This window comes from Gadus chalcogrammus, chromosome 15, assembly GCF_026213295.1.
Source record: "Gadus chalcogrammus isolate NIFS_2021 chromosome 15, NIFS_Gcha_1.0, whole genome shotgun sequence".
Taxonomy (NCBI): domain Eukaryota; kingdom Metazoa; phylum Chordata; class Actinopteri; order Gadiformes; family Gadidae; genus Gadus; species Gadus chalcogrammus.
Window position 1 is genome coordinate 25,090,158 of NC_079426.1, and position 20,939 is coordinate 25,111,096.

At 43.2% G+C, this 20,939-nt stretch overlaps 1 protein-coding gene across 1 annotated transcript in view; it reads left to right on the forward strand.

The window, feature by feature from the left end:
• The window catches only part of LOC130404423 (endoplasmic reticulum junction formation protein lunapark-B-like), a 58,564-nt gene that overhangs the window by 13,847 nt on the left and 23,778 nt on the right, over window positions 1-20,939 (forward strand). The window contains 1 exon segment of the mRNA XM_056609130.1: window positions 11,534-11,653. Within this exon segment, the coding sequence (XP_056465105.1) occupies window positions 11,534-11,653 (120 nt within the window).

Below are 20,939 nucleotides of genomic sequence, written 5' to 3' on the forward strand. Positions count from 1 at the left end.
CTAACGTAAACAACTTCGGTACCGTGAGTACCCGGTGTGTATTTTTGTTTTGGGTGGGTTGTTGCTACACCGGGTCGAGAGAGACGCTGGGTATGTGGTTTATTTCCTTATTTTTCTATTGGAGTTTGCGGTAAAACCCGAAACAGACTTTTCCCAAATGGATTAAAAATGGGATTAAACGAGGAACAGACAGACTGATGCGTACGCACGCTGCATTTATTTTCTTCTTGTTTGTACTGTGGATAATTATTATGCAAATATATTGTGGAAATCGCATTGCTGGATTGTCTTTGTGATTTATTGTTGCTGTTTGATCTGCCTAGTTATTAATTTGTGTGGGTTAACTAAGCTACTTTCGGTTATGTTTTATTTTACTTTGTCAGACTTGACTCTGACTGGCACCCCAACATTACATTTAGTCTAACCCGCTACAAAATGGCACCCCAGAATTCTGGATTCACTAAAACTCGGGATTAAAAAAAAAAAATCTTCAAATCAACCCTTTTCAGGAATGGATTTATTTTCACCAACACCTGTTGAAATGGCCTCAGCAAAGCAATACTGCGGAGAAACTCAGCCATCTGCAGCGAAAACCACATATTCCTTATTAGATATGGATTTTTGTGTTATTTTTGTGCAGCGCCTCCAATCTACTGTTCTGACTGATACGGCAGGTGTGCTTCTGACTCCAGAAGATTCTCCTGTTCTGTCTGAGTCCAGGGGACGGTTAACAGGAAAATGTCCTGTAAAACTGCTGTTCCCATCATTTGGAAAGATGGAGGATGAACCAGATCCCCTTTTGTACTTGGAGAAATGTAGTGATTTTCTTGATTTAAATCCGTTGATGGATGAGGAATTGATGGCAATCTTGAGAAATGTTCTACATGGAACAGCGAGAGACTGGTGGGATGTGGTATGTTTAAACACACATACCTGGTCAGACTTTCAACAGAAATTCCGTGCTGCCTTTCTGTCAGAAGATTATGAAGATGAACTGGCAGAGAGAGTGAGGACAAGAGTTCAAGGCAAAGGTGAAAGCATTAGAGATTTTGCTTTCAGGTATCGCTCCTTGTGTCAGAGGTGGAAGCCTGAAATTCAGGAAGACGCAGTCTTAAAGCTGATTTTCAGAAACATCAATCCCCATATGGCAAGCCAGCTCCGAGGCAGAGTAACTACAGTGGATGAACTGGTGAGGCTCGGACAACAACTGGAAAAGGACAGGGCGAGTCAGACTAACTATGAACAACGGACAAAATAAATTGTGAAGCAGAAAGAGAAAGTGAGATGTTTACTCCTAATGACCCACCACCGCAGAAAGACAACATTTCCCATGTGGTTTACTGCTGGAGGTGTAAAGGCAGCCATGCTCCATATTCATGCCCAAATTATAATCAGTTCAAGAAATCTAATTCACCTGGACAATCCTACCCGCAACAATCCCACTCACAGCACTCCCGCCCTCAACAATCCCATCCGCAGCAACAACACCCTCAGCCACATCATTCTCAGCAGTCTCACCCGCAACAATCCTACCCAAAGCACTCCCACCCTCAACAATCCCATCCGCAGCAACAACACCCTCAGCCACATCATTCTCAGCGACCCCACCAGCAAAAACACTCCTCTAATCAAACCTACCCACAGCCATTTGACTCTTCAAATCCCCAGAACCATTCTTCAGTGAACGCTGTGACCCCATTCAGCTCAATCACCATTATGTATCACCTCACATCTCTTTGTACAGAGCCTGAAAAAGTTCAGCATCCCCGGGGGAAGCACTGATACTGCCCTCCCACGACAACTGAAAGTGCCCTTGACTATAAGGAACTGGACAGGAAAAGCTGTTGTTGATACCGGTTCCAAATATACTCTGCTAAATGAACACATCTGGAACAATGTCAAAGCTGCAAATGATAAATTTACCCCATGGACCGGTGATCCTCTTTACCTTGCTGATGGTCAACCCAGGAAACCCCTTGGGTGGATCGAGCTTGAAATGAGCCTACATGATAAGACCTGGTTGATAACTGTGGTGGTCCTAGACTCCAGGACTCTGGCTTTTCCTGCCCTGATTGGTTTGGTCTTCGTGTTTTTTACTGGTATGCAGCTTGATGTTGCAGGCGGGATGTACTGGTTCCGGGATAATGCAGAAAATAAATTCTACTTTTGTGCAGAGTCCTCTCTTTCTGGGGAGGGGGAGACTGGCAACTCTATTGCCTTTTCTGTGGTAGCTCCATCGGCCACTGCACTGTTCCCTACACAGGCCCCTTTGGAGGACTCAGACTTGATTCTGAAGGCAGTTCAGGAGTCTCACCTGGAGGAGCACATAAAACCTCAGTTACACAACCTGTTATGTAACAATGTTGATGTGTGTACAACCAAAGTAGGACGTACTGAGATATTGAAGCATCAAATCTTTCTCACCAATCCTGTACCAATTCGACAGAAACCCTATCGAGTCTCCCCTCCTAAACAAAAGGTGATGCAGGAACTTATCGAGGACATGCTACAAGATGACGTCATTGAACCTTCTTGTTCTGCATGGGCCTCGCCTGTAGTCCTGATTCCCAAAAAAGACGGGAAACCACGGTTTTATGTTGATTATCGAAAAGTGAATGATAACACAGTCACTGATGCTTATCCCATTCCCACAATCCAAGAGATATTGGATAGCCTCTCGTAGGGCTGCTCGATTATGGGAAAAATCATAATCACGATTATTTTGGTCAATATTGATATCACGATTATTCAAACGATTATTTTTGAGTTTGAAAACATGCATCTATTGACACAATCAATTATGACATAGAAACACGTATAAGTATCCAAAATAAAACCTTTTCGTGTATAAGTGTACTGTCTGCCACAACATTCTGAATCTGACATTTGATTTTTATAAAACATTTCATGAATACAATATATTAAGACAATCAAATATCACAGAAACACGTATAAGTATCCAAAATTAACTTAACCTATTTAATGATAGAGAACAACGGTCCCAGCATTTCTCCATTGCAAAGTTAAAAGTCACAAGCCATAACAAACACATGGCTAATAAAAATCATATTGTTGTTAAACAGAAATACATATACAAGATGTACTTGGCAGTTCTGCCTTACAGAACTCGTTAAAGTCTGCTATAGGAGCTTGTTATCGTTCATCAAACTGTAACGTTACTGAAACTTTAGATTCCACGCGGTAGGTCTACTCCAACATGTCTGTCAACAGTCGAGAGCTGCTGATTGGCGGTTCACTGGCATGTCCCGCCTCCTGCCAACGGCATACTTCCTGATGCAGCACGCCTGTTAGATTGTACTCTCTCTCGCCGCGTTGAATGCTTTCGCATGCGCGTCTCTTTCATAAACTCTCTAGGCCTATTGTAAAATGGAAAATGTCAAATTAATCGTTTCAACTCGATTATACGAGTTTGGAGATCGTTTGACCCCAAAATTGATATCGCGATCGAAATTCGATTAATTGCACAGCCCTAGCCTCTCGGGTGCTGTTGTTTTCTCTTCACTAGACCTAAATAGTGGCTACTGGCAAGTGGATATGGATCCAGAGGTGAGGGAAATCACAGCATTTATATGCCCTCATGGACTGTTCCAATTTAAAGTCATGCCATTTGGACTTAAGAATGCCCCTGCCACCTTCCAGAGGCTCATGGAGAGAGCCCTGGGAGAGCTGAAGGGAATCATCTGTTTTGTCTACTTGGATAATAATACATTTAATTTAGAGGCGCCTTTCAAAACACCCAAGGTCACCTTACAGAGCATATACCGTATTTTCCGGACTATACGTCGCTCCCGAGTATTAGTCAAAAAATCAGTCAAAAAATGCTCCATGACGAGGAAAAAAACATATATACGTCGCATCGGTGTATAAGTCGCATTTATTTTTAAACATTTAAACAAGAACGTTTAGTCTGGAGAGACTGAATAAAATTGCAATAGCAATATAGGTGTGTCGGTCCCACTCGTAGTTCTGAGAGTATACTGAATTCAGTGACACCGGGATTCCACCGGACGCGTATGCGCCGCGGTCCTAACCTGAGCGCCCGATCGGGAGGTGGAAGTTGCGCTAGATGCCTTCACAAGTCCAGCGGAGGGCTCCAGTTTTCGCCGGCCAAGTCATGCGCTGTGATATGTGTGACAGCTATGTTGCACAACATTGCAGCTAAGGCTGGGGTAGCTTTGGTTGAACCGGAGGACATTGAGGACGATGACGACGAGAATATAATTTATTCGGTGGTGCAGTAGGCTTGCAGCGTTCAGTTGTAGGCCTAATGAATGACGGTGCCATCTTGCGGCCGAAGATTATGTACGCACAATTTTGGCATATAAGTCGCTTCGAAATATAAGTCGCAGGGCAAGCCAAACTACAAAAAAACCGCGACTTATAGTCCGGAAAATACGGTAGTCATCATACATTTAAAAAAAAAAAAAAAAAAAAAAAAAAAAAAAGACATTGTGGAAAAAAAATAAATACATAAATAAATAAATAAACATAAGCAATAAGAAATAAATAAAACAAAAACAAGACAAAACAAAACAAAAAAACAATCAAAACAGTGATCAGTTAGACGTTGTGTGCGAGTTTGAACAGGTGAGTTCAAGAACTGTGAGGATGACATTATCATCTTCTCTTCGTCCTGGGAACAGCATTCTTATGATGTCCAAGCTGTCCTGGACAAACTCCGAAACGCAGGCCTCTCTGTGAATATGAAGAAAAGTAAACTGTTCAGAACCTCTTTGAAATTCCTGGGCCATCTTGTCTCTGCTACATGAGTCCATGTTGACCCAGACAAGATTGAGGCTGTGCAGAACTACCCTGCACCCACCAACTTGAAAGCCCTACAAAGGTTCCTGGGCATGGCTGGGTGGTATCACAGATTCGTCCCCAACTTTTCCCAGATTGCTGAACCACTCAATGCCCTGAAGAAAAAAGGAGCAAAATACTGCTGGTCACCTGCATGCCAAACATCGTTTATTACCCTGAAAAAGCACCTGGTTAAACCACCTGTCCTGGGCCACCCAAGCTTCAATGCACCCTTTGTGGTATACACCGACGCCAGTGAGATTGGACTTGGGGCTGTGCTTGTCCAGAAATCCCACCAAGGAACCGAGGAAGTCCTCGCCTTTGCCAGCCGCAGTCTAAACCCTGCAGAGAAAAACTATGCTGCCACTGAGCTAGAATGTTTGGCAGTGGTGTGGGCAGTAGAGAAGCGGAGAACTTACCTGGAAGGTAGACTATTCACAGTGGTTACAGATCATGCCTCTCTACTATGGGTGTTCAAAACCACCAAACCCAGCACCCGACTCATCAGGTGGGCACTGTACCGGATGCCCTCTCCCGAGCTCCTACAGAATCCATCCATACAACCGCACCGCTGTGTGCTACCATCACATCTGCCCCTCCAAAACCATCAAAAGAGCTTCCTATCTCAATTGAGGCCCTGTGGAAGACCCAACAGGAAGATCTAGAATGTCAGGTTCTATATCAAAAAGTAGTAGAAACTGGACAAGTCATTAATTCAAACCCTTCCTACATCATTCTGGATGATCTCCTCTACCGTCTCGTCACCCTCCCATACAAAACCATCTACCAACTCTACATACCTCATAGCTTCCGCTCACACTTACTTGACTACTTCCACCAAGATCCCCTCTCTGGACATCTTGGCAGGCACAAAACCTACCGAAGACTACAACATCTTGTCTACTGGCCAAAGATGAGCTGGGATGTCAGAGAACATTGTTACACATGTCAACTTTACAAACCAGAAAACAAAGAACTTGCAGGAAAACTCCAACAAACCCCCTGGGAGATGCTGGGAGTGGATTTGATGGGCCCCTTTCCCAAAAGCTCCAACCAAAACGTCTATCTCCTTGTGTTTGTAGATTATTTCTCACAGTGGGTTGAATTGTTCCCAATCCGAATTGCCACTGCTGAAACCATCTCTCGGGTCATGGTCAAAGACATCTTGACCAGGTGGGGCATTCCTGACTACAACCTGTCGGACCAGGGAACACAGTTTGTTTCATCAGTTTTCCAAACTGTATGCAGGTCCTGGAATGTGGAACACAAGTTAGTTGCATACCATCCACAAGCTAACCTTACAGAAAGGGTGAACCGTACCCTAAAATCCATGATAGCATCCTATGTTGGTGACAATCATAAACATTGGGACAAGAACCTGTCGGAGTTCCGGTTCGCGATTAACTCTGCAGTCCAGGAGTCAACAGGCGTTTCTCCTGCAGAGCTTAATCTTGGTCGCTCCCTCAGAGGACCTCTTGATGCAATGTTGCAACCTCAGGAAACTGCTCCTGACACCCCTCCATACACCAAAATCACACGGCTCAAAGATCTCTGTTCCTTTGTTGAAAAAAATCTGGACTCTGCTCGTCAACGGCAGAAAAGAAACTATGACAAACACCGACGTGACCTTGAGCTTCAGGAACAGGACAGAGTCTGGTTGAGAGCCCATCCTCTCTCCAAGGCTGAAAAATCATTTGCCGCCAAGTTAGCCCCAAAATGGCAAGGTCCATATCGGGTAGTGGAACAAGTTTGGCCGGTGAACTATAAAGTTGTTTTAGAAAATTCAGGCAAAGACTTAAAAGTTGTACACATTTCCCGTCTCAAACCTTGCTACCCGACTGCGCTGGAGAAAAAACACCTTCTTGAAATCTTCAATGAGGAGTCGGATGAAGAGGACTTGCTTGGGTTCGCAGACACCTCCGGTTCTACTACAAATAAACTAGGAGGTGATTCTGTGTAAAACGCACACTTAGTAGGACAACTACTGCGCCTTACCTTTGGTCGGCTTCTGCTAAGGGGGGAGGAGTGTAGCGGCCGCATTGTCAGAATCACACATTGCTAAACCCCTTTCCAGTAAAACACACCTCCATTCATGTCTTCCTCCGTCATCCACCCCATTCATCTCCTACTCCAATGGAAATAAACTGCCCACCGATTCCGCGCATTTTAAAATCCGTCCTCCAGGAAGGAAATGTGGTAGCGAGTGCAAGTCCCCGAAAGAGCGGAGTCCGTGAAGAAGAAGTGGGATCACGGCGTTAAGCGTTTGGTTGAAGTCTGCGATATAGCCGTCTTATGCTTTGCATCCTTGTCACGGGAGTTTCGTCGGCACGTCTGCGATTGCCTGTGGATGTCTTCATTTCCCTGCCGGACGTTGCTTCATGGGAACCGGCATCTCACGACTGACTCACTCTGACTCTGACTAACGTAAACAACTTCGGTACCGTGAGTACCCGGTGTGTATTTTTGTTTTGGGTGGGTTGTTGCTACACCGGGTCGAGAGACGCTGGTTATTGTGGTTTATTTCCTTATTTTTCTATTGGAGTTCGCGGTAAAACCCGAAACAGACTTTTCCCAAATGGATTAAAAATGGGATTAAACGAGGAACAGACAGACTGATGCGTACGCACGCTGCATTTATTTTTTTCCAACCAATATGAAAGTAGAACTGTGATCCACACCGTAGAACCAATAGGACACTAGAACCAATAAGAAGGTAGAACCAATGGGAAGGTATAACAAATAGGACAGTAGAACTAATAGGAGCAAGGTACGTTTTATCAGTCTGTTTTCTGGGAATAATTGACACAAGCAGAAACCAGAAAACAAGCCTTTTTTTTGTTTTTTTGCTTTGTCAAAAAAACAAATCAAAAGTTTAGCTAGTTTATTCGTTTTTGGTTCTTACTTAACAAAACAAATTGACCGCTCAATATCTTGTTTCGGTGGGTGGACGGGTACTCTGATTGGCTAGTGTGCTTCGTTGCCCTGCGCTCTTCAAAATAAAAGTTCTTCCGTTTGATAATGTCGACAAAAATAATAGTATTCATAATCATTTGAAAATGAGAACTTATTAAGTTATGATGACTTCAGTGCAGTTGACATGAAGTTATTACCTGAAGAGTAGACATGAGGGCTTTACTACGACGGATGCTCAACATATCCAGGCTCTATGTTCATAATCCGGCTCAACAAAACCTAAAGCCCCGGTCAGAGTTAACTGGTATGACGACGGTGGTCATTGTCCGGATCTGAGCTTTGCGCTCTGTGCGCGTTCACATCAAAGGAGCTGTGATCACGGGCGGCTGATTTCCTCACAGCCTGAGAGCTATGAGGAATACAAGTGATCACAACACATTTCTGACAGCTGAACATGGCGCATCTGTTGACCTTTATCCATTTACAGTAAACAAATAATTTATTCTTGTTGGAAGATATTTTATATTGTTTTCATATTATTATTTACTGATGGTGATTACAGAATGCGAGTGTGTGTTATATTGAAAGCGAGTCTGGGTGTGCCTATGAATATAGGCTACAGTGAGTTTTTTAAGGTGCTGTACAGGCAAATCATATTGTCTACTCTGTACAGTGACAAACGTGTACAGTGTCGTAGCAATCACTCTATTAGATATTGCGTCAAAGACAGATGAGATATTTAGATGCAAAAAGCACACAATACTTGTAGGCAATTGCTGGTCACATATATTTGTAATAAAAGTACTAACAAAGATACATCTCAATATGCATCAACAAACAATAAAAACAGGCATACAATAATAATAATCGGAGGCCTCAGATGGGAGTTCTCCATGCGTCTTACTTCATACACTAAAGGTACGCTCAGAGAAAATCCACCGATCAATGAGTTATTATTCACTTGGGTTGGGTTCTGGAGGGGGTGTGTCCCCTAATTAACCAAAAGCCTTTGTTTACCAGATGGTAATCTTTTACAATTTAAGCTCCCCTGGATGCCATTCAAGGGGGTGGCGGCCGTGCCATGTGACCCTTTTGCTTCCTCGACGCTAGCCCGGGGGTCGAGGAACAGGCCCATACATCAAAGGATTGCATGGAAACAAATTTACATCACACGAAAGGAGAGGAAGAGGCAGGCAATAATATGCATCACACGAAACCCAAAGGTTCACACTTTAGATCACCCACAAGGAGAGTAGAAGGCAGGCAATATATATGAATCACACAAAATAGCAACAACACTTAAATTCATAGATAGACCAAAACAATACAACATGTGGATTTTCCATCACAACAGTAACCTTCTTCATTCAATATTTAATTGGCTACTGTAGCCTACACTATAAACAAATGGTTTTGCGCTTTGCTCATGGCAGTTGTGACAGTCATTTTAACATGTCAGCAGGCAAGCTTCACTCATTCCAAGATATACTATGCTTTGTCCTATAGCCTACTTGGAACATGTTTTGAAATTGATCTATAGTAGCCTATAGAGATTTGCTAACAGGCCAGCTGGAATACAAAGCAAATTGTCACTCAAATGCACATTCATGGAAATCCCAGACTACTATAGTCTGGGATTACTATAGTAATCCCAGGACAAAACACAAATAATGCTGTAATGTAATAATATACATCTTTAATTGCGCAATAATGAGTCATTCACAGACTAATTAAATGTTTTTATTGGCTCCCAGAATGCAGGTCAGTTAGTGACTCCCAGTATCTCTAAAAACAGACTGGGAAGTAGAGCCTTCAGTTACTGGGTTCCTTTACTGTGGAACCAGCTCTCTCCATGGGTCAGAGAGGCAGACACTCTAACTACATTTTAAGTAGAGCCCCCCCCCCCCCCCCCCCTCACCTTTCGCAACTTGTAGTTTGGCCTTGGCGTCTCGCAGTCTCTCTGTGTTCCCACATATTCTCCACAGCTCCATTCCTCTGCACCAACTGCAATTTTTCCCCTGTTAAAAGGGTTTTCCTGGGAGTTTTTACTCAGTGGATGTGAAGGTTTAAGGGAAGAGGATGTTGTTATGATGCTCATGCTATTTTAAGCCCTTGGAGACAAACTGTTCGTAAAAACGGGCTATAAAAATAAAATGGCCTTGCCTTGCCTAACCCGCTTGGACTGTAATTCATATTCATGCTACTAGTTTGATCATTGACTGACTACGTGAGTAGTTGCACAGAGGAGATCTTATAGAAGTCTTATAGTCAAACGGTATAGGGTATATACAAATTTGATGTGTTTAGGCCATTTATAAGATCTAGTTAACATCATTAAAGAGTAGACAACATGGTTTTCTTGTACAGCACCTTAAAAAACTCACTGTAGCCTATATTCATAGGCACACTGTGGCAACCCGCCACGTTGAGCAAACCAACTCCTCCCAAACAGGACACAATTTCGTTGGGAAAAGCCAAAAAAAAAGGCATGTTTATTCCGGAACATAAAAGTCTCTCAAAACACAAATAACGTAAACCTTGGGAGGAATCAACGGTCCCCTCCTTCGCGGGTGGATCCCGTCACCCACGAGGACCGGTCTCTCCGTGCAGGAGCTCCAGGGCTGGGAGAGCCCCGAATGAGTGGAGAAGCCGGCTATTTAAGCCCTGCTTCTCCACTTGTTCCTCAGGTGCTCCCAATATCCTTAATTGGCCTGGGAGAGCCCCGAATGAGTGGAGAAGACGGCTATTTAAGCCCTGCTTCTCCACTTGTTCCTCAGGTGCTCCCAATATCCTTAATTGGCCTGGGCTGGGTTGCCACAACACCCAGTCTCGCTTTCAATATCGCATTCTGTAAGCACCATCAGTAAATAATAATATGAAAACAATATGAAATATCGTTCAACAAGAAAATATAATTTGTTAACTGTAAATGGATAAAGGTCAACAGATGCGCAATGTTCAGCTGTGAGAAATGTGTTGTGATCACTTGTATTCCTCATAGCTCTCAGCCTGTGAGGAAATCAGCAACCCGCGATCGCAGCTCTTTTGATGTGAACGCGCACAGAGCCGGACAATGGGGCTTTAGGTTTTGTTGAGCCGGATTATGAACACAGAGCCTGGATATGTTGAGCCTCCATCGTAGTAAGCCCTCAGGTCTACTCTTCATGTAATAACTGTGCCACCTTGTGGCTAAACATCAACTGCAAATTCTCATTTTCAAATGATTATGAATACATTGTTATTTGAAGCCGTGTCAGTCTTGACTGTGGGTGATGGGGTCCTCTTTGTCTGCTAGTGTCTATAATACAGTAATATTTTTGTCGACATTATGAAACACAAGAACTTTTATGTTGAAGAGCACATGGCAACGAAGCAAACTAGCCAATAAGAGGACCCGCCTACCGATGGAATCCAGATATTGAGTGACAAATTTGTTTTAAGTAAGAACCAAAAAACGAATAAATGTCCTGAAATTTTGATTTTCTTTTTTTTTTACAAAAGGAAAAAACGAAAAAAACGGCTTGTTTTCTCGTTTCTGCTATATTAGCCAATTATTCCCAGAAAACAGACTGATAAAACGTACATTGCTCTCATAGGACAGTAGAACCAATAGGAAGGTTGAACCCTATATATTTGAGCCCAATGACAGTTGCATGACCCCGGTGTGCATATCACTAACAAACTGAACTGATCAACACGGCACTAGCCAGGATGATCCCTTTAAATAGAGTCTTTAAATCCTGAATCTGAACGGTTTGTCTTGGTACTGCTGACAAGGCTTTGCTGCCCCTCCCATCAGAGATTCGTCAGAGGGGCGTGGCCATGAGGCCCATGCCGATGGTGGGCCCGGCTGGTATGGTGATGATGACTCCGCCCCTGGGGGAACGCCCTCCAATGGCCCCGGGCGCCACACCAATGGGTAAGGAAGTGCCCACACGGGTACAGGATGTCAGAGAAAAGGGAGACAAAGTTTTGTGTTTATGACTAAATCTTATTAATATTTATTTGGCAATGTAAGGAATTGTGCACCCACCCTGTCCTCGTAGGGTTAGAATCTGCTGTTTTATTCGACATAGAGTGCATTCTAATGCATGAAGTTCCCCATGGGGACAGCTTACCATACGGCTGTCCCTGACTGCCACAACGCCACTCTGTGCCATTTGACACAGAGAACCCTGTTCCCTTAGAACCCCCTGTCCCTAACCCTGACACCCCCAGGGTCCAGTTCTAGAGGTGCAAGCTGGTATCACACGATTTCGTGCTCATGCGCACGAAAAGTAATCTGTTGAACCGTGTCCCAGAGCACGATTGTCCGACTTTATTCTTACTTGTTACGATGCTGACCGTAGACAGCCCATAACCCAAGTCTGTCCCTACGTGGTGTGCTGAACTTGAGTTTTTTTTTTCCTAATCTTGCCCTGGGTGAGTACAAAGCATGTAGAAGTCTGTAATTTTTAGGTACTCTTCAACTATGAGTGACAGAATCTAAAACAAAAATGCAGAAAATCACATTGTATGATTTTTAAGTAATTAATTTGCATTTTATTGCATGAAATAAGTATTTGATACATCAGAAAAGCAGAACTTAATATTTGGTACAGAAACCTTTTGTTTGCAATTACAGAGATCATACGTTTCCTGGAGTTCTTGACCAGGTTTGCACACACTGCAGCAGGGATTTTGGCCCACTCCTCCATACAGACCTTCTCCATATCCTTCAGGTTTCAGGGCTGTCGCTGGGCAATACGGACTTTCAGCTCCCTCCAAAAGATTATCTATTGGGTTCAGGTCTGGAGACTGGCTAGGCCACTCCAGGACCTTGAGATGCTTCTTACGGAGCCACTCCTTAGTTGCCCTGGCTGTGTGTTTCGGGTCGTTGTCATGCTGGAAGACCCAGCAACGACCCATCTTCAATGCTCTTACTGAGGGAAGGAGGTTGTTGGCCAAGATCTCACGATACATGGCCCCATCTGTCCTCCCCTCAATACGGTGCAGTCGTCCTGCCCCTTTGCAGAAAAGCATCCCCAAAGAATGATGTTTCCACCTCCATGCTTCATGGTTGGGATGGTGTTCTGGGGTTCGTACTCATCCTTCTTCTTCCTTCAAACATGGCGAGTAGGGTTTAGACCAAGTACAAAGCATGTAGAAGTCTGTAATTTTTAGGTACTCTTCAACTATGAGTGACAGAATCTAAAACAAAAATGCAGAAAATCACATTGTATGATTTTTAAGTAATTAATTTGCATTTTATTGCATGAAATAAGTATTTGATACATCAGAAAAGCAGAACTTAATATTTGGTACAGAAACCTTTTGTTTGCAATTACAGAGATCATACGTTTCCTGGAGTTCTTGACCAGGTTTGCACACACTGCAGCAGGGATTTTGGCCCACTCCTCCATACAGACCTTCTCCATATCCTTCAGGTTTCAGGGCTGTCGCTGGGCAATACAGACTTTCACCTCCCTCCAAAAGATTATCTAAGTTTAGCGCCCTAAGTTTAGACCAAAAAGCTATATTTTTGTCTCATCAGACCACATGACCTTCTCCCATTCCTCCTCTTGATCATCCAGATGGTCATTGGCAAACTTAAGACGAGTCAAGACATGCGCTGGCTTGAGCAGGGGGACCTTGCGTGTGCTGCAGGATTTTAATCCGTGACGGCATAGTGTGTTACTAATGGTTTTCTTTGAGACTGTGGTCCCAGCTCTCTTCAGGTCATCGACCAGGTCCTGCCGTGTAGTTCTGGGCTGATCCCTCACCTTCCTCACGATCATTGATGCCCCATGAGGTGAGATCTTGCATGGAGCCCCAGACCGAGGGAGATTGACCATCATCTTGAACTTCTTCCATTCCTAATAATTGCGCCAACAGTTGTTGTCTTCTCACCAAGCTGCTGGCCTATTGTCCTGTAGCCCCTCCCAGCCTTGTGCAGGCCTACAATTTTATCCCTGATGTCCTTACACAGCTCTCTGGTCTTGGCCATTGTGGAGAGGTTGGAGTCTGCTTTATTGAGTGTGTGGACAGGTGTCCTTTATACATGTAACAAGTTCAAAAAGGTGCAGTTAATACAGGTAATGAGTGGAGAACAGGGGGCTCCTTAAAGAATAACTAACAGGTCTGCGAGAGCTGGAATTCTTACTGGTTGGTAGGTGATCAAATACTTATGTCATGAAATAAAATGTAAATGAATTACTTAAAAATTTTACAATGTGATTTTCTGGATTTTTGTTTTAGATTCCGTCCCTCACAGTTGAAGTGTAACTATGATAACAATTACAGACCTCTACATGCTTTGTGAGTGGGAAAACCTGCAAAATCGGCATTGTATCAAATACTTGTTCTCCCCACTGTATATCCCAAAAGTGTTCCCTTAATGCAGGGGTGCCCAACCTTTTTTGACCCAAGATCTACTTTTCAAGTAGCCAACCTCCCGAGATCTACCAGCCTAGTGTCAACATTGCAAACCTACCTTCAAGCGGGGGGGGGACGGGGGGGGGGGTTGTATCGTGAACCTACAGACTTCAGTGGGGGTTTCATTCCGTCTGCACACGGCACCTTCTCAACAATAATCAATAATCTCCCTCCCACTCAGGGTGAAAATGGTAGGTCTTAGCTCGTTTCCCCTCAGCCATGCCAACGTTTAGGAGTGCGTAACTACTGTTGACGGCTTTCAACTGCTGTTGACAGCGCATGCGCTACCGCGCGTATATGTCCCGCGCAAATTTTAGTTTATTTAAAAAAAAAATATATATATATTTATTTATTTTTTTCCTTCTTCACCCCTCGCGGTCGACTTGGGATCTGTCGGCGGTCTACTGGTAGACCGCGATCGACTGGTTGGGCACCCCTGCCTTAATGGAATGTCCGAGTAGTAGGGATGGGAATTTATAAGAATTTAACAATTCCGATTCTGCTTATCGATCCGATCCCTTATCGATTCTCATTGGGTGAGAAAATGAGTACAAATTTGTTTGTTTATATTAACTCTCTTTAATATCTGATCAGAATTGCGTCTTGTATTAGGAAATTGTACATTTTCACATTAATTGGTCTAGACAAAAAAAGGATATGTTTGGCTTTTTAAGCCCAAATGCCATCATTATGTAGCCTGGTTCTACCAGACTCTCGTACTTCACTTCATTTCATTTCATTTGTACAGAGAGTCTGGACCTAATCAATTGACAAACGTTAACTCACTTGAAGGCAGGTGTCTGTTGAAGTTTAAAATGATTGGATCTGCCCAGTGCCACTCTGGATCTGCCATAACCAATTGCTAACGTTTGGTTGTGACGTATGTCATGCGCCGGGAATCACGCGCAGGTTGTACACAAACCAAGCACCTTGCGCGTCTGCACGAAAATGTCCGTCAACGACAGCTGCAGGTTTTGTTCGTCAAATTTAATTTATCAGGGAAAAATTGCACATTGTAAATCAACTACCGATCTACAACAACAACTCAAACTGGCGTACGACTTTATCGTCATTGTTCTCAGACACGCCCTCTGTTTGCTGATTGGTGGCCGCTGTGGCGGCACCAGAAAACCAAATTACATACAGCAGGTCCAGACCTAGTACTGAAGGGAAATTCAAATTGAGCGGAAGTACTTAGGCGGGCGGAGCCAGGCTAATCATTATGTGCAATAAAACTAAAAACACAGACTGAAAATAGCCAAGTAAGAGCTTGTGCCTTTTGGAATATTAACCGTGCTCATTTGCGTTCAACAAAATTCAACTGACATAAACAGAGAAGAAGTCACTTTTTGTGCAGAAAAATTATCATGTTTGCCCTCTCAGGAAGGATACGAGATCTTTCTGGACTTAGGGTGTCTCCAGCAGTGGAGAACACCCTTTCAGAAGGGATGGAGGACCCTTGCACACAGAGATACTCCTCAGCAAGAGCTGACAACACTGGCAATGTGTCACTCTTCTTCCACCACCAGAGATTGGTACTATCTTTGGTTGCAATATATATTGCATACACAACAAACATAACCTTTTTAATGTGTCTTTAGTCAACCAAGTTTTCTATAAGTCATTTTAATTTTTTCTTCTCCTTCTCAATGGGCTTTCTAAGCCGTTGGTCTATGGCTGCATCTTGGATGGCAGGGAACTGTTCACAAAATCTCTCCATCAAATACAGGGAGTTCTATCTTGTCCTCACATCTAAAAGGAGCATGTGCTGGGGCAGCTCTGCAGACACACACACACACACACACACACACACACACACACACACACACACACACACACACAGTTAACAATGTAATATTTCCATGTGAACATCAAGTGAAACTTGATGTTTAGCTTTTTGACAGCTACATCCATGTTTGCTGTGTTATCCACAGTTGCTGCCACCTCCTTCTCTTTCACTCCAAACTCTCCAGGATCCCGTCAATTTCCTCCGCAACAGCTATCCCTGTTTGAGATTGGTACACTGCTTTGGTTTTAAGGACTTTTTCTTTACTCTGACCTTCCCTGACGTAGTGCAATGAGTGAGGTAGTGGTCCTAACTGAAACTAGTCCAACCATCTGCTGTGCTGGCTGCATTTGTGACATGCCTCAGGTCTGTGATCAGATTGCTCTTTTCAACCCCATACCAAGCAGGAATCAGATGATTTGTTAAACTGTCTCTGTTTGGGGCTTTGTATTTTGAGTTCTTGAGTCTTTTCATATCTCTACAGAAAATATATGGTAGGATTAGGAATGAATAAAACAGACTATACTGACATAAAAACTTTGAAATTTGTTATTTTCATTTGAAAAGAAAAGCTGGACAAAATATTACGGAAATTCAGTGGACTCTAACGTGGCAAACGGGTGCAAGCCCTTTACCACAAACTTAGTCACTGCTCGGTGACATTCGTTTATCCTCGCCTCGGTCATTTTATTCCTCCCTGCCTCTGTGAACGGAGTAGCTAGAGGTGCACAAGAGCTACTTGCTGCAGTGCAGACTCTGAGCCAGTGTGAGAGCCAGCCTCTGAGCCAGCCAGACTCTGGCCGTCATCATCTTTTAAATTTGATGGACAATGACAATGTAGATTATTCGTATAGTATACTTTTACACAATGAAATAGCACTCACATTAACTAAGTAGACAGGGCCTGTCCTGCCTGGAGTTTAAAGTTACCTTCGGCATTAATAACAGATGGCGTCCCGATAGCTCCGCTGCTGCTTGACTCAGTTGCGTCGCTAGTTAGTATGGTATCAAACACGCAACATTCCTGCAAATGAACTGCATGCTGTGTAGCCAAATGTTTCTGCATATTGGAGGTAGTTCCCCCCTTTGCAAAATGGAAACTTTACAATTGTTGCAAATGGCCATATTTTCGTCTTTTCGCATGAAATACAACCAAGCTTTAGAGCGCTTCTGCATCGGCGCCATGCTGGCTGCGTTCTCTGAACCAAAACAAAGCAGCGCGTGTGTGATGTGTGTCACATTTGAAACAACTGGTGTTACACCGAATTCTGCGACACACCGAAAAGTGTGACCCCAGGGGGCGCTGTTGCACATTTTCTGCAACATGCATGTTTGCATTATAACAAAAACATAAATAAAACATAAGATCTCCCCCCACCGGTGGGTCTTTCTTTTCTTGATACTAACATTAATTCGAAACAGCGTTTTACACAGTAGGCTATAATAGGAAATGCTCCAAGGTAAATCAGCGTAATTTAACACTGACTGTAGCTTTTTATGGGTAAAAAAGCAACGGTGAAGGATGGTACTAAACACCCTATCATTGTTTGGCTCTGTAAAATGCAAATCAAAACAAATGTATTTATTAAGCACCTTTTAATAAAAAGGTAATTGGTTGGGGGGAGATCTTATGTTTTATTTATGTTTTTGTCATGCCTGTCTACGCTTCAAACTCGTGCATATTGCAAAAAATATGCAACAGCGCCCCCTGGGGTCACACTTTTCGTGTGACCCCAGGTAAGCGGAATCGTTAAGCAGGCATGCTAACGATTCAAAGGAATTGGTTCACTGGGCACCGGCTCTGAACAAAAAACGGTTCTCGATTCCCATCCCTACCGAGCAGCACGAGTCCCTCGGGTAATTCTCTTTCCCCCGACTCTCATCTCAGTCTCATTCTCCCCCCCTGCCCCCTCAGCTGTTGCTACTTACCTGTGATGAGCGCCTCAACAACGCCCCCTCTGTGTGACGTCAGTACTGACCCTAACCCTAAGCACATGCTACCCTACTGTAACAGTACTGCACAGTACCCATGCATTTTTTATGGGAGCGTTTCTCAGAATATATCTATATCTATATTAGATATAGATGTATTTATTTATTATATACAGAGAGATTATTGGTTAAGCCCGTCAGTTACTTGGATCCATAGTGCATCGTAACTCTATCTATGGCTCCCTCTCTCCTTCCACTGTGTTTTGAGAATTTGTATTGATATAACGAGAAAGGATGTAATGATGACGCCAAGAAAATAAAGGCTCCTTGGTTACATTAATTTAAATATAATTAACTTATAAAGCGCGTAACGACACAACGAGACGATCTGTGGGCCAGCAGAGGCTGAATTGACCTTATACATACATCTGGTCTTACTCTATATACAAGTCAAATGTATGATATGCTGTACGTGTAGCCTAGTCTTTATATTATAAATATTTTAATATTGTCTGGTTATACCTGAACCACACTTCCACATTGGTGGAAGTGGATTTTCCATGGTCAGATACAGATCTTGTTATAACGATAATTGAATAAAAGCTACATGGTCTACTCATAATATTAATAGAACTAAATAATTGTATATTTACTGTATATATTTAATATGTACTTTAATACATAATTATTTAAATGTTAAACCAAAGCATTTCAATCGGGAGATTTTTTTTGGACTTCAGAAGAGGGGGAGGGCTGCGCATTGCACCCTCTAGTTATGGATTCGTAAAACAACAATCCGATTCATCCGATTTTTGCAGCAGAACCGGAAAATGCATTACAATATCGTCTCTAAAAATGTGATACGCCCTATTGTTTTCAATGGGCCTGCGTCCACGACACTTGACTGTCATGGTTGCTATGGTGGTTGCCATCGACCGCCCCCTTCCCACAGTTATCGTATGTATCCATATGCACTTGTTAACGACCTATGGCCATTATTTAATTTTCTGTAACATCCACGCATATATCCTGCATTTAATACATGTACATTTTATATGCACAATATTCTGACCAAACCCCGAACATATTGATTCTAGATTCCTGTGATAGGAGCGGGATGCTGTGTGCACCGTTCACCTGCAAAGGACTTCATGAGTTCAAACCTTGCTCTGCTCAAAACCACGTTAACAACGTTAAGTGCGGCAACTGGGCTGTTGTCAATTATGTAGTTTTTGTCGTAAACTAGGGTCTGCTGGCTAGGAAATACTTAACTTGACTTTTTTATTTTATTTTTATTTTTCTGGTGGTTAGTAACGTCACTCTGAGATATGTGAATAGACAGATTTTCCTTTCCTGATTTTCATTTCCTGTAGGGCTGGAGCCCCCAAGTTGATAATTGTATGTGTCCTTTGAGACCCCCTTTGATATAAAATGGACCCCTGGTCTATAGCTTAATTTTTACTGTCCTTGACTCAGAAGTTAACCGTTCCTTTAGGGCCTCGGCCTCCTAATTGATCATTGTAGTATATTTGAATGCCCTCTTTCATAGACGCTACCACCACTGGGGCGTGGCAACAATTCTCCATATCCATATGGGAAGGGGGGGGGGTGCTTGTGGACAGTTGGGCTACACTAGACTTACATAGGAAGCTTGCAATGAGCATTTCAATCACCAGCAATTATCAATACACACTCAGGAGGAGGAATGACCTCTCACACATGATAACTTAATTGTTTCAAATAACCCTGCCTCGTTATATCAATGAGCTTGATGTTTTGCTTTCACAAGGTTATATGCTGTGTCACTACCAAATATTTCCGCGCGCATCTCTCAGAGTGACGTTACTAGCCACCAGACAGTGATAAAAAGGGTCATGTTGATTACAAAAGTAACTTATTAATTAAAAGTCTTAACTGTGGAAAATAGAAAGATATGGGGGATGGTCGATGGCAACCAATATAGCAACCATGACAGTCAAGTGACGTGGACGCTGGCCCATAAAGAAATTACGGAAAATAATGTATTGGTAACACTGTTCACAACAATAGTCGTGGCGTAAAGCTTTTGGAATGGAATTGAAACAGCGGCACCTGTTGGTTGTATATATTATTGCAAACCCCCACCGAACCCCCCCCCCATACCTTGACTAAAGGCCGATTCATACCTCTGGATCCTGACGAAATTCGTCCGTCCGCCCCAAACGTTGCCTCCAGAAGTACCCTTCATACCTCCGTCTGGTTTCAGCTGTGTTATGGATGTTACGCAATAAATCCTCTAGAGGGCAGTGACTGTCGTTTCACAAATTAAAGGCATCGACAATCGCAAACATGATATCTGTAGAGATGATTTTGCTTTGTGTCATCCGAAATCGGCAAAAAAAAGTGCTAAAACTGTAGGCCTAGGCGGCGTTGGCATGTGACACCCCTCACCAACCCGCAGATCTCCTCAAAATGTTGATAAATGACCAGTTACAACTCATTGCCACAGCAGGTGAACAATTAAATAAAAAGGTCTGGTATGTAGTATAATATAAGAATAAAACCAATATATATCAGATATTATACTACTCTCTATTTTCGCCAATGGTCTGACTTTTGACTCTATACTGCTGCCTCGTTTTCCGGTGGTATTGCTCAGTTTCTCCCGGAGCACTCCGGATTCGTAAGCTCAGAGGCGACGTACCCATTGACGGACGAAACACCTACGGGACCGGACGAAACGGTGCGTATCCGTATTTACCGTAGGGTGTGAATGGGACTTAAGAGATTTCCTATGGGAAACACAGACAAAAGTAGGCCTGATTTGACTAATTGGCTTTGCATCCTTTCCTTCTACCCTTGTAGTCAAAGAAATGCTGCCCACCAGCTTTCAAAGTACAATGCTGCCACTGGTGGATTTGTATCGATTCACATAATTATCCATCCCTGCTATTTTGTAGTTCACCAAAACACCCTCAATCAACTTGGGTCTCACATACTTATGCCACCGTACGCCACTAACATTGCAAGCAGGCCAATGGCAACCAAGAAAAAAACGGAGAAGTCAGAGTATCCCTAATACCCTACATTTACC